This window comes from Colobus angolensis, unplaced genomic scaffold (assembly GCF_000951035.1).
Source record: "Colobus angolensis palliatus isolate OR3802 unplaced genomic scaffold, Cang.pa_1.0 Scaffold14, whole genome shotgun sequence".
Taxonomy (NCBI): domain Eukaryota; kingdom Metazoa; phylum Chordata; class Mammalia; order Primates; family Cercopithecidae; genus Colobus; species Colobus angolensis.
Window position 1 is genome coordinate 5,558,972 of NW_012114488.1, and position 25,430 is coordinate 5,584,401.

The window sequence follows — 25,430 nt, forward strand, 5'->3', positions numbered from 1 at the left end:
TGCCATAAAATTCTTATGTTAAGGCTTGGTAAGTGTTACAAAATTAATGCAAACAATGAATTCAAAATCATACACTAATATCTCAAATTTGGAAATTTCACAAGTATTTTCCAGAATCACTGCATCATTAGAAGTACATACAGTCTCTTGTAATGTTAATGTCACGGTGCTTGAACACATGAATTTAAGAAGTGAAAAATCCCCATGGAAATTCACTTCATAAAACCAACATCCTGAAATGACCTACAGTTTTCCAGATTCTCTATCCAAATCCTCAGCAACTGAGCTCATTCTGAATGAAACTGCATGAATAGGATTACAAAAGAAATGTAATAGAAATCTGAAAAATAAGTAGTCAGTTTTTTGAAATGTAATTTTAAATAAGGCAGCCCAGTGAGGAGGCTCATAGGGGAAGTCAGTCTTTTACAAAAATTCTCTCTCTTACGGGATGGATTATAATCAATTCAGATGATTTAGGAAATAAGACCTATAAACTCAGATATGATTGACAATAATCTAATGCTACTATTTATTAATAATCTGTTTTGTCTTTAAATCATAGAGGCAGATTTAACTATAAATCTTACAAATCAAAATTTAAATAGAAACTGTAGATAGAAGAGCTTGCAGACATTCATTTTTTTAAAAAAACTATCAAACCACATGATATGGAATGAATGAGGATGCCAAATGTAATAATGATGGTTATGATAATTGAGAAATTGTATATCTTAAAAATAGAAGTGTACACTTACAGAAATGATTTGGAAATGTTCAAAGCACCTATTAGAAATGAAGACAAGAATAGTTAATACTTTATTGGATTTATCTTATTTATAATCTCTCTTTGCAGTTAGATTGTCTCAGAACTTGTTGAACTATCTTCCTTTGATTTGATAGAAATACTTATGTGTCAAGGTTGAGTGACAGAAATTAATGAATATTATTGTCAAGTCTTAAAGGCAAAATTTTTGTGTAATTCTCTTTCCTAAAAAGTTAATAAAACTATCTTTCTGCTTAGTAAAAGAAATGAAACAAGAATTCAGGCTCAAGTTAAAATAAAAATGTGGCTTAGGAGTGACATCGTAATACCACTTGGCATTTCTTAAGTGAGCCTGCTCTTTCTACACTGGATAAAAATAAAGAGAGAAAAGCATCTAAAACCCTATGACATCCCAAATGTGCCCATGAAAGCAGGAATTTTCTGGCTTGCATCTATGCGTTCTTTCCACTTTCCGTAGCCTCCCACGTTATAATGACTTATGCATGGAATTCAGAGACTTTATATTTTCTTTTGAGTGCAGAGTGAACGTCAACATGGAAAATGTGAAGGCTGACCACTTTTCAAGATGGCCACAGACCTTTGAGGGAACCAAATAGTATCCAAAAAGATACTTGGTCAGGCTGGGATACTAAAATTCTAGCACATGTCAATTTCACCAGTTTTTACAGGGTGGAAATATTTACCTCTCAGGCATGTGTTTAGTCAGAATAGCTCGAAATTTTTGTTGGGGAGTCAAGGTCCTTTAAAATAGAATAAAGAGATCCAAAATCAGCACAGCAGTTAATCTTGTCTATAGCATAAATCAATAACTCAACCCATGTTGTGTACTGACAGTTCTTCTGTGGAATAAAAACTAAAAGTGTCTGCTCTGTGAATGGGATTTTTCTTTTACAGTCCAATAATATAGTTTCATTGTGGGGCAAAATTTGGGTTAGTCATTTTTATAAGGTTGAGTTTACACTGGTACTATTTCTTTCCTTTAACTAAGGGTTTGAAGAATTCAAGGCAAAATGTTGGATACCTGGTATGTGTTTGTATTCTGAGCTTGTCTTATGCATGGTTTTCTTGTTTACTTAAATTTTATGGCCAAATTCTAACAGAAATATGCAAACTAAACTTCTTATAAGCCAAACAGAATGAGACTGAAGTTTCTGAAGAATAGTCCCAATTGTCTTATAGTCATATCTTCCTTTATGTTCACTTGAATTCTCACATAAAATATTTAGAGTTTACACATACTAAAGTTATGTGGGAAGAAGGGATGAGGTAGAATCTCGTAATTCCATGAAGACAATGATGTTTGTTGACTATCTCAGTCTGGGCCTTAGAAGCAGGACCCAGTTTGAAGCTAGGCTCACTTCCTACATGTATAACTTTAGTAAATTATTTAATTTATCTTAAGCTTCAACAATACCAGCTTGCAAGCTAGTAGTAGCAGTAATAGGATGCATGTATAGATGGATCTGTCCTAAGGCATTGTAAATGGTATGTGTTATGCTTTCTAATCAATGCATTGTGTGTTAATACGTGATAAACTGGATTATTCCATGTTTCTTAATCACTCCCTGGAGTAACTACATACAGGTCATTTGGGTTCGGTGTTAGCTCTTTCACACACTAATATATTACACATGCTGTCTCTATAGCTCAAGTTTTGCATGAACAGTTCGCCGGTGGCTTTTGCTGTGATTCAAACCAAACAGTGAATAGATTTATTTAACAACTTGTGTTCACAAAAGTAAATCAGGAAAGCATGCAAGCTAGAACAACATGTTTCTTCCAGTGATTTTTATTAAGTATTGCATTTCACATATTTTCTTAATGGAGTTTTAAATGTTCAGTATTTATATCTTTATTCATTAATGGACCCATCCAATTGCCTTTAAAAGTGTTGCTGATGATTTTTATCAGAAATAGTCAATGTAAAATTTCCTACTAATATTAGGCTGCTTCTTAAAGAAATAATGTTATTAAAGCTACTAAACAGAAGCTTTATAAAATCTCCTAATTTTGATAGCATAGATTAAGTCTTCTCTTTTCTAAGATATATTTTGACTTTAGAAATGTATCTGTGACTATGTATATTTTTTAATTTTTAATAGGTGGCGAAATGACAGAACCCATTCCCTTCTTTGATTGGTGATTTTGAAATAATCTTTCATCAAGTTCCATCTCCTTTACCCTCATATGGAATATATCTCTATGTCTGTTGTTAAACTATGATGACATGTCTGTAGCTATCAGAAAGAGAAGCTGGGAAGAACATGTGACCCACTGGATGGGACAGCCTTTTATTTCTGATGATTATAACACAGCATGTCATCATGGACTAGTAGCTGACAGCTTGCAGGCAAGTATGGAAAAAGATGCAACTCTAAATGTGGACCGCAAAGAAAAGTGTGTTTCACTACCTGACTGCTGTCATGGATCAGAGCTGAGAGATTTTCCTGAGAGGCCAATAGGTCACCTGTCAAAGGATGTGGATGAAAATGACAGCCATGAAAGTGAAGATCAGTTTCTTTCCCTGGAAGCCAGCACAGAAACACTAGTGCATGTTTCTGATGAGGATACCAATTCTGATTTATGCCTTACAGATGATAAACAGGTTTTGAATACCCACGGACATAAAACATCAGGGCAACATATGATCGAAGGAGCAGGCTCCTTAGAAAAGGCACTGCCCATCATAGAAAGTAACCAAGTTTTTTTTAACTCCTGGGGAATGGCTGGTAAAACTGAATTAGCTCTGGTAAAAGAAAGTGGGGAGAGAAAAGTTACTGACTCTATAAATAAAAGCCTGGAGCTTTGCAATGAAATAGGTTTAAGTGAAATAAAAGATGCACCCAAAGTAAATGTAGTTGATACTTTGAATGTGAAAGATATTGCACCTGAGAAACAATTGCTTAATTCTGCTGTAATTGCTCAGCAACGAAGGAAACCTGACTTCCCTAAAGATGAAAATGAAAGAAGCACCTGCAATATAGTACAAGATGAGTTCTTGGATATTCCGTGTACAAACAGAGGACTACCATTATTAAAAACAGATTTTGGAAGCTGCCTTCCGCAGCCTCCTTCCTGTCTCAATGGAATGTCAGCTGAAAATGGCCGGGAGAAGAGTGGTTTTTCACAACATCAAAACAAAAGTCCACCAAAGGTCAAGGCAGAAGATGGCATGCAGTGTTTACACTTAAAGGAGACCCTGGCCACCCAGGAATCCACAGATAACCAAGTCAGACTTCGTAAGAGAAAGGTAAGACATATGCACAGATTCTCTGGCTTTTGAAATTTTGTAAATATCCTTGCATTCATCAGTTATCATTTTGCTTGGATTAAAAAGATATGAAGATGGTTCTTTTGCCCTGTCATGCAGATGCATAATTCAAAGACTACCCACTTGGTCAGACCATCAAAATATGTAAAAATTAAAGAATAATAATCTACCCGTTTCACTAATAATATGTATAATGGTTTATGAATAATCTATTTCAGAGTTGTGTTGAAAACAGGATCGGTATCCCTTTCTTTAGTTGGAATTAAATAGCCACCAGATAGCTCTATAAACAGTTCAAGGCATTCTGTAGAGTGCTTTCTGATTTTTATAAAGAAAGTCATGGTACTGTTATAGCATTTATTTGGGCATATTTCTTTTTCTCTTCAAAAAGAGTATGTTTTCATAAGAAAAAAAGTGGTATAAATCACATATTTAAAATAATCCCTTTACATATACAAAGGCAAAACTACTGCCACCCCCAAAATGCGCTGACGCCATTTTAAGTGATACCCTGGCACACTCACCATCAAGAGATACATCACATCACAGTCTCTGTTTCTTGACACAACTGTGACTTAACTGTTGACCAGAAAGGGCTAATAACCAAAATTATGTTTTATGTTACAGCTTCTTTGACTAATTCTAAAAATGCCATCCTCCCCTGTGAAGCTTCCAAGTGAGAGAAGCAAGGGCTTAGATGGTGCTACCTGAATTATGGTTTAGCAAGTGAACCCTTGACCAAAACCTGTCTTTTCTATAGAATTTTCCCACATTTCTCCAAAACCTGTAGTGAGTTATAGTCCTGATATAAGTCCAAGTACAGTTTCTTCTTCTATAAACCCCATATGGCCATTGGCATTGAAGAAAGCTTACAGTTTTGACACTGATATGCACCGATTAAAACATATATCCTTGCCCCTCTCTTGAGATATTCATCCATTACTGCAATTCTCCTAAACACAAAACTAATGTTCTTTGTTCTGTTCAATTGGGGCTATCTACCATGAGAAAAAAAAATCTCCTACTTTCTTTGTAGTGAAGAAATCTGGTTTTCATAGACTGTGGTTTTGCTAACAAACTAGTTCAGTAATGTGTCGTGAGTTAGTTTAAATGAAGTCAAAGACTTTACAGCAAAAATCAGTGTCCACAAACTATATGCCAACAGAGCATTTTGTGCTTCTGCCAGACTCTCCCTTCCTTAATAAGTTTTACGAAAATGTTAATGCTCCATAAAGTTGTTATGATTAAAATGATTAGGTCGCTTTTTCAAAAACTTTCATATAGCCTATCAAAACTATTTGAGGGGATGCTATAATCACATTAGACAGTATTAACTGACCTATGGCATAGCTCCCCTAAAATAAAACAAACTCCGCCCAACTGCCAATGGAAACATTAAACATTCCAGAAACATATACTCACCACTTGAACATTTATATCGATACTAAGAATGCTGGAAAGAATTTACTCTTGGACATGTCACTATAGCATGGTTGCCTTTTGAGAGTTATAATTATATCTCATTTACAAGTTCGAACTTAAATATTCTATTTTAAGCATTCTGTCATGCTAAAGTGTTGTGACATTGTCTGATGGAATATTTACTTTAACTCCACAACCCATTTAGGATGTCTTCTAATAAACAGATTAAATGAAAAATTTTAGGTTGGGAATTTACCCTAGAAAACTACGGTTATGGGAGAAGCCCTTAGAACTAAAATGTATAAGAATTTTTGTTTTATGCATTCTTGGATGAGTGTTAAAATACCGTGGAATTGGCAATTCATCATTTTTAGAAATTTACCAGAAGAAACAATAGAGAATATTCATAGAAAGATATGTACAGAGGTGTTCATCATTTTACTGCAAGTTACTGAAAGAAAAATGAAACAGTCTGCATTTGCATCAATAAAGAATTTGTTTAGGCCAGGCACGGTGGCTCACGCCTGTAATCCCAGCACTTTGGGAGGCGGAGGCGGGTGGATCACGAGGTCAGGAGATAGAGACCATCCTGGCTAACACGGTGAAACCCCGTCTCTACTAAAAACACAAAATATTAGCCAGGTGGGGTGGCAGGTGCCTGTAGTACCATCTACTCAGGAGGCGGAGGCAGGAGAATGGTGTGAACCTGGGAGGCGGAGCTTGCAGTGAGCCCCACTGCACTCCAGCCTGGGTGACAGAGCAAGACTTTGTCTCAAAAAAATAAAAAAAAGAAAGAAAAGAAACGGTCTAAGAATTTGTTTATTATTTATCTTGTATGGAATACTATGCTGCCATTAAAAAGATGGAGTGAGATCTAAGCACACTAACTTTTAAAGAGGTTCATGATATAGTATATCTGAAAAACAACAGTAGCAGACTAATATGTATAGATAGCCAAACCTTAATGTCAAAATGTGTATGTGTGTGTGTGCATGTGGGTGTGTATATATATATACACACACATATATACATATACATAGATATACATGTATGTGTATATATATGTGAATGTATATATATACATATATATGTATATGCATATATACGTGAATGTAGACAGTAGTATAAACCTCTCTGTATAACTGAATAATATGTGAAATCCTGGCTAAATAGGCACAAAATTGTTAACAGCAAATACATTGGATGAGTGGAATTAAAAGAGCAGAGGGAGGGGTTTTCATTTTTTACCCCAAATAATTATTATAAAAGATCACAGAATTATGTATGAAATGCCTACACTGAAAAGAAACACACAAAAAAATAATATTTAATGTATAAACAGGCATTTTCTGCATGGCACAAAACAACCTTTTATCTGCATTATTATTGTGATTCTTACTGCATTTATAAACTATAAACAAATATTTATAAAGTTTTTCACACTATTGACAAGAGTTCTAATCAACTAGTTGATGTCTAATACTAGTGCAACTAGTTTAGAAGAGATACATTTTTTGGAGGCACACGTGTGCCACATTTTCATGTCTGTAGGGAATGTGATGCCAAATGGTCAAGTGATAGAAACAGTCTGCTAATTGTCTGTATATTTAAAACTGTCAGCCATAGTAATAACTGTAAGATAAGAACTTGGAAAAGTGAAATCGAATAAAGGCTAATATCATTTTAGTTATGGAATTGTAATCAGCTCATTATCTGAAAATCTTGTGAGTGAATCAAATCCTTCAATAAATTTGTGCACATCGATTTCTTTGGTCAAGATAACATCAAGGTTCTAAGACTTGAAGAAATAAAATAAAAGAGCTTATAAGGGTGATCTTCAAAATGTATTGAAATAGTGCTCTAGAGATATCATTGTGCTTTTGATATAAATTATCATTTCTTGAAACCCACAAACCTTGGCAGGCATTCATCATTTTGCAAAGCTTAGTTTTACTTAGTTTCTGATGATGTTTCTGACTATCAGAGTTTAGTCACACATATATTTATTAGGAGTCTCAGCTGGAGGGGATTACATTTGTAGTATATGTACTACAAGTATAGACCTATATTTGTAGTATATATGTAGTATATAGGGGATTACAAATATTGACCTTTTAAGCCAATAAATTCCTCTAAATAGGATGAATTATATAATGAAATTGAAGCCACTGATATCAAAGGAAGACCGAATGAATTGTGAGCAAATGTTAGAGAATGTGCCATCATGTTGGGTGACATATGACCAGCACTCACAGGGCCTGGCTGGTCTCTGGGGTGAGGCGGCTGGTTAAAAGCAATTCTGAGACAAATTCCAAAGTAGTCTGGAGGAGGGAGACAGTCTAAGAAGTGGTCTCTTTAAACCAGACGAGATGTGAAGATGGAAAACATTTAGGGAAAGACTTGAGGTTAGACATTTTTTCTTAAAGAAGTGGTTTACTAATTAGAGAGAGTCCAGAATTCAGTCTTCTGTAAAGACTACTTAAACAGTTCTGAATTTTTTGAAAAACCATAATAATTATATAAATGTCTGCACATATGTTTATTTCCTCACATAAGAAATAATCCATATTACAAAGCAAAATAAACTCCAATAAAGATGCAAAGATAATGTGAACTATAAGAAGACATCTAGTTCTACATTCCAACAGAAACCTCATATTCCAACAACAAATTAAATGAATGCTAGGGTCTTAGTTTATCTTGGAGATGGAGTCTTGCTTCCTCACCCAGGCTAGAGTACAGTGGTTTGATCTCCACCCACTGCAACCTCCGCCTCCTAGGTTCAAACAATTCTCCTGCCTCAGCCTCCTTAGTAGCTGTGATTACAGGTGTGCACCCCCACATCCGGCTAGTTTTTATATTTTTAGAAGAGATGGGGTTTCACCATGTTGGCCAGGCTGGTCTCAAACTCCTGACCTCAGGTGATCCACCTACCTCAGCCTCTCAAAGTGCTGGGATTACAGGTATGAGCCACTGTGCCTGGCCTATATCTCAGTATTAATTAAGTCTGCTATCTCAGAAAACATAATAGTGGTTCAAATGACATATTTCTCTCACACACATAAAATAGGGATAAGAAGTTCTGAACTAATATATAGGCTCTATGCCTTGAGAATCCACACCCCTTTTATCTACCCTCTCTGCTATCTTGAGTCCTCATCTATATTCAAGTCAGTGGGAAGGCAAAAGGGTACAGGGGTGATCATACCCCTGTGTACAGGCAGTGCCCAGGTCATCGGCTTCACTGCAATTTCATGGGCTAGAATTTAGTTTCATGGGCACACCTAGCAATAAGGGAACTGACCATTGGAATCTACATTCTGGACAAGCATATGTTCGCTAAAAGTTCTATTATCAAAGAAGTGTGGGACAATTTATATTGAGAGATAACTCATAACATAAATATTGAGGAATAATGCTCTAACATAAATATATTCCAATATATCATGACATGTTGCGAAAGAAATAACCAAGCTGCATATATGTTCCATGGTATTCTGTATAAATACTACGTGCTTTAATTTCACACAACAGAATACCTTTCCTCATTATGAAACTATTTGCTATATTAAGTGATGTTTATCAAATGCTATATCATTTCTTACAGAAAAACTGTCCAGGAATAAAACATTATATTATACATACTGTAGTTTAAATCCTTGGAAAATATAATACATTGTCTATGACTGACAAAAATCAAATATTTTCCCCTTATTCTATATTTAAAATATGCAAACGTTTGGTAAAAGGACACCCATACCAGAAATGATCTTCTCTTTCCTTTCTATCCCCTAAATGCCGACGAGGGAGACTTGTAACAAGGGGAGGATAACATTGACCAATGGGTGACATAAAGAAGATAGTAAATTGTGCAGAAAACAGAATGAACCAAAGTAGGAGGCTGGCTGGGACAATATAAAAGGAAAGGAACTATTCTAAAAAAAATAAGTTCTACTGTTCTATACCTCTTTACAATGTAAAGAGGTATAGAATGTATTATAATTATATTTAACAATATAACAAGTATTGTAACTATAGTTAGCAATAATACATAGTTTCAAATAACTAGAAGAAGGATATTGAACGTTCTCAGCACATATGTTCTCAGACATGATCAATGTTTGGAATGATGGCTCTGCTAATTACTAAACATTGTATGATCACTAAACATTGTACGTATCACAACATCATCTATATGCCCCATAAGTTTATAAACAATGTTTATGTATCAACTGAAAATTTTTTAATTCAAAAAATAAAGATTAAAACAAGAAATGAAAACCTAAAATATAGTTAAGCCAAGGCTTCGGGCTAATGTAGCAAGATATGTGGAATGAAAGCAAGGACAATGAAGGAATTAGCTTGTGAATAAGCTTAGTATGAGCCGACAAGGAGGGAAGGAATGTAAAGCAGGGTAGGTGTATATATAGCTCTGCAGATAAATTCATAATAACAGTATTATTTTACACCAAGCTTGCACTGGTTTTAATGACACAGGCCTGTTGAGCAGATTGCGCTTTCTAAATCCCCTTGTTTTGACACTTGTTTCCCTAGGTTAAAGATTGGAGCTGGCAGTGAAAGCTTATTTCCAAGTGGTTAGTCGGTGTGTAAATTCATAACAAGTTCCTGTGACAGTTCTTATCCAACATACTCTTAGTGAGTTTTGTGTCCCGGGTAAAGCTAATAGCTTTGTAAATAACTTGTTTTGTGCTTCATTGGACCACTGAAAACTATCAAATAATTTCATGCCATTTAAACTGGTTTTTGCCTTTTAAATAACCAGAAAGCCAAAAATGTATTTGCAGATATTTGGGGCTCAAATATATTATCTCATGACAAATAAATATAAGTCTAAAACCAACTCAAAATGCAAAAACATTTAATTGTAAGATAAAGGAAAACACTAGGTATAGCATCTGTTAAAATCAATCCATAATAAACATTGAGCATTTTCAGTATCCCAGGTGCTATTCTATGTGCTTGGTCCATCACCATGAGCCAGGTAGCAGAGTTTATTCCATTGCAAAGCATCTAGTCACTGAAATCCCACTGGAGATGCCAAGTAGGGCTTCTGTTTGGCTGACATATAAGGCTGGCACTGAAGAGAGGGGAGAGTAGTGAGAGAGGTGGAGAGAGAGGGAAAATAGAGAAAGAGAGAGAAAGACAGAGAGAGTAAGTGATACAAAAAGAGGACAGGCTAAAATAGGATACCAAAAGTAGCACTGGTCATTTGTAAAGAAAAAAATAAAGTCTTTGACAAAAAACAAATACGTAGCAGGCTGGAATCAGATTCAATTTCAACAGGATGATGTGGTTATCACAAGCAGGAGCTTTACAGAGAGACAAGGAACATGAACTTGACTCCAGGGATTATAGAGCTGACGGAGCTAAATCATTGCTATTTTTTTACATCAGGTACTCTGATGACCACAGTCAGCCTTATGGACTTTATCTCCAACAGGCTAGAAGTGGAACCCTCGTATAAGCTCATATTTCAGGATCCTCAAATGATTGACTTTTAGGGGGTGTTCCCTTTCCCCAGTTTTCCCAGTCAAGTTAGCTGCTCAATTCTCTCTATACCCACAGGAGACATATTACTGACATGAGGTATATCATCTTATTAAAATCCTATGTATAATGTATAACAAACAAATTCATTGGAATCCCACTGATTCCACCATTGCTAACTAAAATGTAGCTCACTGAGCACAATTATTCAACCTTGTGTCCACAGCGCTTAGAACCTGTTCATAAATGCTAGAAATAATGAATGCCTTTGTTGTAGTAAGATATTTATTTTCAGAGGATAATGCCAAGTGTCAGGAACCCAAATTATAAAGATGCAGAACTTAAGTCATACAACCACCACCACTGGCCGCATATCCCCTCTCTGTTCTGCCTGCTCGTTCCGTGCTAAATCAGGACATAAGGGAAGAAGAGGGACAAGGGAATCACGTAAAATCTGGATCTCTGAGGAGACCTTCAAGACTGAGATCATTATTATGCTGTGCCTCAAAAGAACTCATCAATCATAACTAATTAGTCAATAGCAAACTATGAGTAGTAAATGTTATTTTGAAGACAACTTAGTTGTATCCAGAGAGGAGTGGACAAGGATGAGTGTAGAAAAGGAAAATGTTAGAATATCCATTCATGTTTATTTTAATTTACCATTTAATTTTATGTATGTTCTTTAACATAAATATTAATATAAAAGTGTATGTGTTATTGTTTATAAGTAAGTAACATACACATGCTTGCAGAGGAGTCCATGTCAAAAATGTCAAGAGGCCACTAGTCTAGAAATTCCATAACTTTTCTGGTTAATGTCACTACGAGGAAGTTGGGGGTGGAGTGGAGGGAAGATGACAGGAAGAATAGAATAAGAGATTGAAAGACAAATGATTGGGGAGATTGAGAAGCATTTGTTTAGAGAGTGTTAAACACTGACAAATTCTTTTTTAGTTTTAATTGTGAAAATGACATAAAGTTGGGAGATTTGCTGCCAGATGCCTTTAAGGCAACATATATACATATATATATAAATATATGTATATAAAATATATTATGTTCAGATTTAATTGCCCTCATTCAGAATATATATATATATTCAGAATATATTTATATATTCTGAATTTATATGTGTGTGTGTGCACATGCACACACATATATATATTTATATAAATTCTGAATGAGGGTCATTAAAACTGAACATTCCTTGTTCCAGATATTATTGGGGGAAAGGAGCCTCTGATCCAATCAGTGATTTGGACCGAAATTGCACATTTACATTAGTTGTTAATAGGATCATTAATGAGTTCCCATTAGCCCAACATCAACTTTTATTGGAGCAAGAATTAATGCACTTTTATGATGTTGTTTTAAATAATGGAATGGTTATTTCAGAGTCAATTGTGCATTGGAGGCTATCATAATAGTCAAACTGATTTAGTTTTGTTCCTCATGGATTTCTGTTACTATAAACCATGACCAATTTATTAATCTTTTAATACCAACAAAACCACCATAGGTTTTGGCTGCCTCCCTCAAAGAAATGCCAATATCCACACAAGTTGGGGCAACTCGCATAACCTATGTAACAGAGCCCTGCCTCTTATCTGGGCACCAGACACAATGGTGCCAACAGGATCTGTTTGTTTTCTGGCTCATGTTCTTACAAATAACGTACTTATCCCTTGCTGCCAACAAGATCTCTATTCCACAGATAATTTTCTAGCTGTAAAGAAAATTATAGTGCTATTTTAAAGATAACCTCACCAATTTTGAAGGAAACACAAGCAACTGGGAAAAATAAACTTTTACTCGTTTCTTACTTCTAATTCTATATTGACATAGGAATAAAATTAGTGATTAATGAATCTCTTCAATTTTTTTAGCTTCTATTTTTTGAGCCAGTGAAACTTCAAAAGGGTTTACAGCTTTTTATGCTCATTAAAAATTAACCCAGAGGTTTTTGAAAATATTGAAATAGCATCATTATTTGGTCTAGAAAATGAATGGTTTGGTCTGAGTTTGATTTTCCAGCCAAGAGAGTAAGCTGTGATGAGGAAAACAGCACAACCTAAAGTGGGGGGTGTTATTTAACCTTCGTGAGCCTTTCATGCCCCTGGAAAATGGAGACAACTGTCTCGGCCTTACAAGGTTGTTAGGAACATTAAGTAAAATGAAAAGTCTAATTAAGCATCTACATAGTAAAGCACCTAGAACAATGGTATTTTCTAACCAGAATTCGAGATGAGGATCTGACAGCCAAACAGTTGAAGTGCAGAATTATTATATCTGAAAATAGCAAATTCTAGTAGAATCTATATTCACAGCATATATAACCAGCCAGCGTAAGCAGCTTCTTCAGTGGGAAATTTCTGGAGTCCTGCACTGCCCAGGGTTAAGTGTCCACAGATTCTTCACTATGCCTAGAACAAAATAAAGAGGCCAACAGCCTCTGAAGCCAAACTGCCTGGTTTTCAGTCCTGCTTCCCTCACACGTATCTTTCTAATCTTAAAAATTATTTAATCTCTCTATGGCACAGTTTTTTTTTTTTTGTCATTTGTATAACAGGATTCTTCATCTGTTGTTAGAAAGATTAAATGAGTTAATATACACAAAGTAGTTAAAAGTGTCTGTGAACACACACCTTGTGACTTCAGCTATTATTAATAGTAGCAGCATTTTTTTTGTTTGTTTGTGTGTTTTAGTAAATTTCCCTAGTTATAGATCTGAGAGTTTCTTAGAAAAATCTCGGGGCTAGGGGCAGGGACTGACAAATTTCGAGAGAGAATTGAGAAGGTATGTCAACTCACATGGACATCTGAGGTATCAAATTTTATCATTAAATGATAGAGCTGGCCAGGCACGGTGGCTCACGCCTGTAATCTCAGCACTTTGGGAGGCCAAGGCGGGTAGATCACCTGAGGTCAGGAGTTCAACACCAGCCTGACCAATATGATGAAACCCTGTCTCTACTAAAAATATAAAGATTAGCCGGGCATGGTGGCATGCACTTGTAATCCCAGTTGCTCGGGAGACTGAGACAGGAGAGTCACTTGAACCCAGGAGGCAGAGGTTGCAGTGAGCCAAGATCACGCCATTGCACTCCAGCCTGGGCAACAAGAGCAAAACTGCATCTCAAAAACAACAACAACAACAAAAAAAAGGGAGCCTAGAATATGCATTCATTGGCTAAATAAATATTTATTATCTTCTCCTTCCCATGTACTTTGCTATGTGTGGTGTAGAATATGAATAAGAGTATATATGCCTTCTTACCTAAAGGTGTTTACACATTAGTAGGGATAATGTAACACACAAATAACTAACTTTCATATTAAGTGTAATTAACTTCAGTAAGTTTTGAACTACAAGTACAGTTATATCATAATTAGGTTCCAACATAATTAAAGCTAGAAAGTATTCAGATCTCCAGAGTTCGGGCTAAGGGAGGATCCCTTTCCAGATGGGGAGGTCAGAAAAGGCTTCCCTCAGATGGTGTCTGGGCTGAGTTTTGAAGGATACACTTTAGATTTTGTACTTGTGGGAATAAATGAGGGAAAAGGATCTTTTTGAGGCATTTTAACTGTTCTGTTTTCTGTTTCTGTCTTCAAACTTCTATTTTTTAGCTAAGTAATTTCTGGGCTCACCATATTTTTAAAAATTATCTAGATTTCAGTATACCAATGAGTCCTGAAAATGATGCTTACTTGATAGCTATGTTTATTTGCTCCCTAGCTAGTATTTGATTAATTAATAAAAAAGCTAAATGAAGATTGTGGAAATGTGCTTCTTGACTAAGACATTAGCAGGAGATATATTAACAAAATGGTTCAACTATGAAATAATAATATTAGGTATTCATTCCCACCAACTCTCAATTCCCTCAGTGATACATAAGAATCATGGACGGAATGTTTTTAATACATTATTTTATATAGCTTTGACCAGTTATAACAAGGTGATTTATCAGCATAATTGACTGAAAGCATGAGAAGTAAAAAGGCATGAGAGTAATTCCTTGTTCATTAAAACTTTAATGCTTATTATGTTTTATATTCTACTCACTTGCTGGCCTTAGGCATAATTAGAAATTTTCTGTAGTATCATTTTGAAGAGATACCCAAAGGTATTTTAGTCAGAGTGTAAAGCAGACAAGAAATGTACTTCATAAATAATCTGAAAAAACATAAAATTTCAATGGTCACCTTCTTTAAGTGTAAAAGAAGAGACTTTCAGGCCAGGTGCAGTGGATCACACCTTAATTCCAGCACTTTGGGAGGCTGAGGTGGGTGGATCACAAGGTCAGGAGTTCAAGACCAGCCTGGCCAAGATGGTGAAACTCTGTCTCTACTAAAGATACAAAAATTAGCTGGGCATGGTGGTGGGCACCTGTTGTCCCAGCAACTCAGGAGGCTGAGGCAGAGAATTGCTTGAACCTGGGAGGCGGGGGTTGCAGTGAGCTGAGATTGCACCATTGCACTCCAGCCTGGGCTACAGAGTGAGACTCTGTCTCAAAAAAAAAAAAGAAAGAAGAGATTTTCTAACTCTAAGAACAGAAAATGGGAGCCTGCAGACCTGTGAGTTCACCAACTATGCTGTTCATCTTCTCTTGTTATGGGACAAACTTGGAGTGGGAAAGATTAGTGCTGAGGTTCAGTGTACTAAGACTCAATTTTTACCATTGTTGTATAAAGACTGAATGTCAATTTAGGGCACAAAATTCACTGATGAATTTATGAATGAGATAAACTTTTTCTTAAGAGAATTATGACGTGTCGATAGCCCAAATCTATGGCAGGAATATTAAGAATAAAGTAAATTTACTTAGCAAAAATATTATGGATGTCCATTCATTTTCAATATCTGTTATAATCATGCACAAATGGAAATGCAATATTTTGCTTCTTGCAAAAGTATACTCATTATTGAAACCTGAAGTAGAAGAGGTGACAAGCACAAAAGAACTAAGCGGTCACTACCGCAGGGACGACATTAGTAAGTCGACTAATTGTGCTCTGATCTCACATTTCCAGAGGAATTTTAAAAGGAAACCACAGCAGGCTTTAGAGGGCCTGTGGATAATTTGCCTCACCCTATCCACAAAAGCACAGGGAAATGGGACTTTGAGTCAATATCACAGCTGACCAGTGCCTACATTAAGAAACAATCTGCCAAGTTCTTGTGTACAGAAAGATTATTTCTCACCCTACGTATCTGCTGTTGTGTTAGTTGGGACTTTAATTTTGAATCCATTCATCAATCACATCCCTCGCATTTTGCCTTCATTTTGTTGTAGGATAATCGCAAGATCTTGAATATCCTGTCCTATGTTCATTTATGCAACAGGCAAGTAATTGCTCAGTTGACGAGACCATGCGAGGTGTCATCTTACAAACAAATATGGATGAAAGACCCAGAATTTGCATTTCATAGGTTCATGGAATGTTTCTGTTGGAAAAAACTAAATACCCTTGCATTTCATTTGAACTAAAATAATGTGTGGGTATTAACAAGATCAAGGGGCTGTAACTTAGAATGTTAATAGTGGTATGTCATGGTACCAATGTGAAGTTGCTGCCCCACGGAGAAAATGCTGAGTTGAACATTATTATGGAAACTCTATAATTTAAAAGTAATCAGAAAGAATTGGCCAACATCGAAATGTAACACAAACCTAATATTAAGGTTTTTTAAAAAAAAATGATGAAAGGAAATGTTTTATATGCCTCTTTCAGACATTTCCCTACTTTGTGCGCAGGGAGAAAAGAACATCTGAGAATTTAACTGCCATTTCAGGTATATGCTGACAAAAACATAAAATGAATTTTTAAAGCAAAATGGAATGGAGTCTAAAATGAGCTTTGGTTTTTTTTCTATGTTTCTCCTGGTTTCTAGCTTTGTAACAAAAATGTGCCTTTTCCTGAGGCATGGATTTGCATTTCATTCGATTATTCTGTACTCCTTCCCCATGGTCAACATACACTTTTATCATAAATGTGATCTCTGTCCACTTAAAAGTTACAAAGTGCTTTCTCTCAGATGTTCACAGTGTTTGGATTGAGGCATGATAAATTTTCAACAAGCTGAAAAGTATTTCAAACAAGTCCCATGCCATGAGCAATTGTCAAGAGGGCAGAGGATAAAGGAAGTTAGCTAGCAGATTTCTGTATACTCTTCACGCAAATTTTTCTTTTAAACATGTCAGTGATCACATAAAGCACTAAATTTTTATACTTAAAATTCTGCTTAGACTAGAAACAAAAAGCATGCTAAGTTGTGCATCAGCCTTTCCTGGGCAACTTAAAATGGAAATAAATCTATTTTTGACATTTCATACCCGATGGTTATTGGAATCCTAAATCTTCAAGCCTGATCATTGAGATAATGTATCTTCTGATAGAGAATAAATGTATCTTCTGATAGAGAATGAACGAACAATAGTTGTGTGGGTTATGTGAAGTCTGTAGATGACGAGATTTAATTTCTAACTTTCACATATGTATTTCCATTTTTAAGAGGACCAGATTTACTCAGGGGATGTCAATAGATACATGACTACATTGATACAATGAGTGATGCATACAAACTGCTGTCCAAGATTTGCACCTCCAGTATTCCTTTCTAAAAGCATGGCTGTGCAATGCCAATCTAGAGTTCCAGTTATTGCACAGAATGTCACGGCAAAATGTGGTGTACATGAGGTCATTTGAGATAGCAGAAAATAGTGTAGGATGGCATGTAGCAGCAAGAAGTGCATGTTCAAACAAAGATAATGCTACTGTCTCTTTTCAAACGATATTGAAGTCATTTTAAACCTATTGTTTGTTTATAACGAGAGAATAAACTGAATATTGTGGCTAACAAAAATGGCTACACTATGGTTTTCTATACAGCATCAGGACTTGGGAAAGAAAAATAAAAGTCAGTCTCTATGTAGGGCAAAATAGTAGAAGTGTGTTAATAGAAGTCCAAAATCCTTGCTATTAAAAGACAGTATAAAGGGGCTACAAAGCCATGTTTACAGTACCAAAGATTTAAAATAGCCACCACACTTAAGGTGAATCATAGCCTTGTCTAGGGGTTTTTATTGTTCTATATTTAAAATCCTGGAGAGCTGTACTTGACATAGCATTTTCAAGTAGTGGGTACCATTTCAACTACTTCATAAGTGCGTAATTCTGGAAGAATTATTAGCAAATAAGCAAATATTTTGTCCTAAGTTTTCTGGTCCAACCACTGTGAGACTCACGGTAATCTTTCGTCTGCTTACTGGTCATAGCGCACATCCCTGTCATGGCCAGTAGGTACCCAGGTGAGAAGGACCAGATGGACTTTTTCTGTATGTACAACAGATGGCCTTGAGGGACTGTTTATGTTCAAAGTGACATATTTACCTTCCCCACTCTTGCTGCCATTAGTTCCTTCTGGGCAGAATTTCATTTCCACTCTGATAACACCCTTCTGCATTTTAACAAAGATGCTGTGAAACTATGAAACCAAGAAAACTAAACAGATACGTAGAATCAAGAGTGAGTTGTAAGCAATATCCATCACTCATGTGTTCAGTTCCATCCTTCCCTTAAGGAAGGAGTTTAAAAGTCAATTTACTTTGAAGCAAAGCAAATCAAAGTATATCCATCGCTCCAAAAACTAAAGAAAATCAGTCCAGGCATATAAGCCTTATTTCAGAAATTAAAAATGTTTATTGAGAACGGCTGCTAGATTCATATTGTCATCTGTCTATATGTACCTGTGGGCTAGTCATAGGTAGAGAAAGTTAAGCTGAAAAACAGAGATTGAGAATGAATCTACACTTTAGAAACACTGTAAAAATGTACCTGCAAATTTAGTCTTATTTAACAATTCTCATTAACGTAAGAATTTTATATCCTCATGATCTCTCATACCCATTTCCTTTATTCACTACCATCTTTTCCTCAAATTACTGCTACGTTTTCTTAACTGACCTCTTGGCCTTTGGTGCTAACCCTTTCCAATTCCACACTGCAGCTCAGATTGTCTTTATTCTATTATTTATTTATTTTTTAATTTTGAGACAGAGTCTCACTCTGTTGCCCAGGTTGGAGTGCAATGGCGTGATCTCGGTTCATTGCAACCTCCGCCTCCCAGGTTCAAGCGATTCTCTTGCCTCAGCCTCCCTAGTAGCTAGGACTACAGGTGATGCTACCACACCTGGCTTTTTTTGGTAATTTTAGTAGAGATTGGGTTTCACCCTGTTGGCCAGGCTGTTCTCGAACTCCTGACCTCAAGTGATCCACCAGCCTCAGCCTCCCAAAATGCTGGGATTACAGGTGTGAGCCACCATACCCTGCCTCAGATTATCTTCAAACAATGCAGATCTGTACTTCTCCCTTCTATCGCTTCAAAATTCCAATATTGAAGACATGGTTTTCCAGGATAGTCACAATCTGGGCCCTGTTCACCTATGCCATCTCATCTCGAGCTTCTCCTGATCCCACACTTTACAGCAAACTTAAACTTCTTCCAGTTACCTCTCACACACACTCTCTCCCTGAAAGCTCTCCCAGCTCACCTCCCTGCCCTTGCCTAACTGGTTTTTTGGTCAGTCTTCAAGTTTCTTCTTACATGACACTTCACTTAAAATGTCTTCCCTGAAACCCTCAAAAACTGAATTGGGGCCTCCTTCTAGGTGTCTCTGTGCATCCTGCAATTATGTGCCCTACCACAGCACCTGTCACACTGGACTGGAATCATCTATTCACTTATTCATACTGTCGTGATTGAACTGTGGCCCCTTAAAAGGTACATGCATGTTGTAACCCCTGGAACCTGCAAATATGATCTTGCTTGGAAAAAGGGTTCTTTGCAAATGTAATCAAGTTAGGGATCTCAAGGTGAGATCATTCTGGATATCCCAGGTGCACCCTCAATCTGATGAGTAGCGTCCTTATAAGAGACATAAGAGGAGCAGACATGGACACACAGAGAAGGCCATGTGAAAAACAGAAGCAGAGATTGGACCAATGCAGCTGTAAATAGATGAGCGTCAGAAGCCACTAGAAGCCAGAAGAGGGAAGGAAAGATTCTCCCCTAGAGCCTTCTGAGAAAAGCACAGCCCTGCCAACATACTTTGATTTCTGGCTCCTGGAATTGTGAAAAAAATTCCTGTTGTTTTAGAACAGTTAAGTTTGTAGTGATTTGTTAGAGCAGCCTCAGGAAACTAGTATACAATCCTACAATTCAAACTGTAAATTCCTTGAAGACAGGGACTGTCACACTCATTTCTCAGTCACCATCCTCTCCTTAGTGCCTCGCATGTGCCTGGTGTACAGCATGCATTTATTAAATTTCTATTGAATGAGTGATTGAGTGAGGACAAGCACAGCACTGCAAGCATTATCTTATGTCACAATAATCATTAATCCTATTCTCTCACTGTCTCTGTATTCCAATTAAATTGCATAATCACCTCAGGCCATATTGACTCATCTTAAGTTCCACCTAATATCTCTCAAGAAATGCTAATAAAAGGTAACATGACCTATAGTTAATTTTGCATTTTTTGTATGTTTTGTGCTTATTATTTATTTTTTATTTTTTGGTATGTAATGCTTACGGTTTGTGCCAAGCCTTCTCTGTGTGTCCTTGTCTGCTCCTCTTCTGTCTCTTACAAGGACGCTTGTCATTAGATTGAGCTCAAGTGATCCAGCTGCCTCGGCCTCCCAAAGTGCTGGGATTACAGGAGTGAGTGACTCTGCCTAGCCTATTTGTCGATTTATTCATTTTTAATATTTATTTAGTTAAATTTATTGTCTTTCCATTTCAAAAGCATAGAGAGTCATGATCTCTCATACCAATTTCCTTTATTCTCTACCATCTTTTCCTCAAATTACTGCTACATTTTCTTAACTGGCCTCTTGGCCTTTGGTCCTAACCCCTTTCAATCCATATTCTACACTGAAACTCAGATTATCTTTACTTACTTACATATTTATTTATTTATTTATTTTGAGACGAACTCTCGCTCCGTAGCCCAGGCTGGAGTACAATGGCGTGATCTCAGCTCACCGTAACCTCTGCCTCCCAGGTTCAAGCGATTCTCCTGCCTCAGCTGGAATAACATACAATGCTACCATGCCTGGCAAATTTTTTTTACTCTTTTAGTAGAGATTGGGTTTCACCCTGTTGGCCAGGCTGGTCTCAAACTCCTAACCTCAAGTGATCTCCTTGGTCCATCTCTCTTCTCCTTCCTACTTTGTATCTTAATTTTTGTTGGTTGTATAAATTTTGCATTTTTATGATTTTAGCATTTGTATTCTATCTAATGACTGTTACCATTCTGTGCTTCATCTATAGGATAAAGATTCAAAGACCATAACAGTCTTTATGATACATAAATATTCACTCCAGAACAAAGCAGTGAAATTGGGCCCACAGGAAGCCGATATAGCCTCTATCTTTAAAAGGGAGATCAACCAGGCAGGCATCAAGTTCTAACATATTTTCTTTTAAGCTCCTTCTATTTTGTTCCTGTTTTCTATGCTACACACCTTTCCCATGTCCATGTTCTTTATCTTTCTTATATTCTTATTTTTCTGGTTTACATATCTCCCTGAATAACTTAATCACATTGTTGTGCATACATTTTTAAGCTCTTATGGGTCCTTATTTGGTTCATATTTTAACCAATCATCAAACAAATTTAACCCTCTATGCTCTATTTTTCCCTTGAGAAACTTGATGATATTTCTCAACTCTCCTGTGACCCAGTGTTTTATATTAGAAGATCTATATGTCACTTTGGTGTCTGTCTTTTGTAAATAAGTTGTTTTGTTTGCTTTTGAGATAGGGTTTTTGCTCTGTCACCCAGGTTGGGCTGCAAGTGGCGTGATCATAGCTCATGGCAGCCCCAATCTCCCGGCCTCAAGTGATCCTCGTGCCTCAGGCTTGGTGATGCCTTGGTGCTAGTGAGTGAGTTCTTGTGAGCTCTCACCATTTAAAAGTGTGTGGCACCTCCACCCACTCCCATCTCCCTCTCACTCACTCCTGCTTTCATCATGTGATGTGCCTGCTCCCCCTTCGCTTTCCGCCATCATTGTAAGCTTCCTAAGGCCTCCCTAGAAGCTGAGCAGATGCCTATACCATGCCTCCTGTATAACCTGCAGAACCATAAGCCAGTTAAACCTCTCTTCTTTATAAATTACCCAGTCTTAGGTATTTATAGCAATGCAAGAACAACCTAATACATGGACTGTATTCTCTGCCTGGTTTTCCCCAGTACCATGTTCACGTTCTACAAATGTAATATTCTCTCAAATCTCTCTGAAAATACTAATTACAGGGATTCTCTTAGAGGTTTTCTAATATGTTATTGGTATTACCAGAATCATTTCTTTTTGTGTAGCAGTCTGTTTCTCTACCATTGATTTTTTCCTAACGATTTAGTGATCTTGGTTGATCTTTCCTAGTTATGACTAAAGAAAATTGGTTGGGTGATTAGGATATGATTTCTCCATGATTGGTGTAGGAATATGTTATTTCTGTGTCTTCTTTTCTCGTCTCCACCCCATCCAAATCCTCATCTCAGCATGTGGAGGTGATAAAATAAATTTTTTGCCATCTCTCTGGATCTAGTATTTTCTCTTATACAAACTCATTCTACACAGTCTAATCAGATTTAATCTTCCTAAGAAAGCATCATCACTGGATTATTTCCTTTCATAAAAGCACTAACCTACATCTTGGTTTTTTATCAGATGAAGATCACATTTCCCAGCTTGCATTTTTAATTCCTCTGTGATTAGTCCTTGTTAAAATTTGAAGACCTACTCTCACTACTATGGCAAAGTCTTATAGAAACACAATGTACATCCATGCTCCTGGTCTCCCACGGGCTTTTACTGTCTCTCAGTAGTGGCTCTACTGAGATTACCTCACACCAGCACTTACCACATAACTGTTTCTGCGTCTTCCAGTTTCTTTAAGTTACCAAAGCTACATCTTCCACGCTGTCTCCTTGAAGATATCCTCCCCGAGGAAGGAAGGAAAATGAATGGGACTTAGTATTTTTTTATCTTGTTTGAGAATAAACCTGAGGCCCTGATTTGGGGTTAGTACACACTCGTTGAGGGCAGAGAGCACGTGCTTCCTCTGTGTAGCTTCAGTAACTGACGTGGAATTGTGAGAAATAGGAAGTTGTCAAGCATACGGATGGGTGAATAGATTCACAAATGAGTGAGTCCATATTCCCTAAGCTGCAATCCACCACACAACTCTCTCTATTTCCAGTAAGGTTGATGTAGGAGAAAAGCACAACTTCCCTTGCTGTATGCCCAGAAAAAGAGAAAAAAATTCGCTTACTGTGCTGTCTTCTTATGTCCTCGGCACTGATGTTTTAATCATCATCTTTGATTTCACATACATGAAAGGGTGTATCCTACAATAAAATTATGATAATTTGCATAAATATGTACATTTGTTAATTCAATCACTAATTCATTAATTCAGTGGGTTTTTTTTTACCATTGAACATTTGTCATTCTGTTCAAAGATGAACAAGATATTCAAAGATGAATAAATGATTTTAATTCTCCTCAAGAAACTGAAAAGAAAAAACCTTGTAAGAAAAACATTCATAACTCTAACATCTTATGGCACATGCTCCATTCTATTCATTCTGGTTTGTCTGGACCACTCTGGTCTGTGTCTGTTGTTTCCACATCCTGCCTGGTTAGCTCCCCACTTCCCTCTCTGGAATGTCCGAGTTAGGTGATAAATTACATGGTTGACTATGTATTAGCCATACTAAAAAAAAAAAAAAAAATGCACTGTATGTGGATGTTAAAATGAAAATTTGTCTCATCTCCTCTTCAAACTTTAAACTTCTTAAGGGCATAAGAAAATTCTGTTGGAATTACTGAAATACACTTGCTTATGTTTTCAATCTTCCTAATATTTTTAAAACCTCAATCTAGACTTTTTAAGAGAGATTAAACTTTGGATAATTCGTATAATGATTTAAAATATCATGAAACAAAGCCACCATCACTGGATGATCACAGAAAGCCATGAAAAACTAATATTTATAAAGCAATGAGTGATCCTAATCAGGATTCTGAAACAGTATTATAAACACTTCCTATTTATTCTATCTAAAGCACAAAAAGTGTAAAATGCTTTTTGCTTTTAACTCGATGTATTTCCCTCATCACAATTAACCCCTGCAGTTTCTCTCCGCTTCATGAGGCAACCTCCTTACTTTTCCTATTCCCTAGGAATTGGTAAACATTATCTTGCGGAAGTTTAATTTTTCACCAGTACAGTATTCATTGGAGAACTGGTTATGAAATAATGACCCAAGTATGTGAGAACTACAGAAAATACGAGATTGAAGGGAGTGATGGCAGTTTAGTTTCATTCTCAGAGTCTGCATAATTTCTCTCTAGTTTTCCAAGATGGCATGCATAGTCTCCTTCCCATCACAAGTTCAGTTCTTGACCCCACACAGCCAACACTTGCCTCACTACAGCCTCACTTTTAGCCTCATGTACCTCGGTCCATAGTATATTCTTCTAGGGACTAGAGTACCAGCCTCAGGGTTTATATTTTCCCCAGTTTACCTCCAAGCTGTAATACACTGAGGAGTCTCCTCTGGAAGAGAGTTTGTGGTAACAGTTATGTCTTTCTTTTCACTGTGAAACTACTACTGTTTATAATCTATATTTTCTATGGTCGCTATGCAGAATAGGGTCTTTTATTCACTTTTTTTCTTTAATTCACTAAGTCAGTCCAAAAATCTCCATGGCTTCTGGGCACATGCTAAGAATAACAGGAAATTTATTATTTTAACCACTGTGCTTAGCCAAAAACCCAGTATAAAAGATGGCCTTTTACTGGGCCCTCAAAATCAGAAGATTAAATTCCTTTTGAATCAGAATTGAAAATCAATACTTTCTTCAAAGTAAAGATTTTTTGAAACAAACTTTAATAATTAAGGTATCTGTGCTATATCATAGGGAACATCTTTTTATTAAAGGCTGTTTTAACAAAATTCAACCCTGATATAAACGTTTGAGACATGAAAGAAAAAACAGCAATAAATATTTAGAAACTTATTTTCTTTTTAAACTGAAATTATGGTCTGATCTCTTTGGCTTATTTTTTTTTAAATGTCATTTTGCTGGATGCAGTGGCTCACATCTGTAATCCTGGCACTTAGAGAGGCTGAAGTGGATGGATCGCTTGAGTCCAGGAGTTCAAGACCAGCCTGGGCAATATGGCGAAACTCTGTCTCAACAACAACAACAACAACAACATGCAAAACTTAGCTAAGCATGGTGGTACATGCCTGTAGTCCCATCTACTCTGGGGTCTAAGTCAGAAGGATAGATTGAGCCCAGGAGGCAGAGGCTATAGTGAGCCAAGATTGTGCTACCGCACTCCAGCCTGGTGACAGAGCA

The 25,430-nt window shown here is 36.5% G+C and overlaps 1 protein-coding gene across 2 annotated transcripts in view; it reads left to right on the plus strand.

The window, feature by feature from the left end:
- The window catches only part of DLC1 (DLC1 Rho GTPase activating protein), a 438,391-nt gene that overhangs the window by 11,702 nt on the left and 401,259 nt on the right, over positions 1–25,430 (plus strand). For both annotated transcript variants that reach the window (XM_011934900.1, XM_011934899.1), the window contains exon 2: positions 2,887–4,034. In XM_011934900.1, the coding sequence (XP_011790290.1) occupies positions 3,012–4,034 (1,023 nt within the window). In that variant the 5' untranslated portion in view covers positions 2,887–3,011. The remainder of the gene's footprint in view (positions 1–2,886; positions 4,035–25,430) is intronic.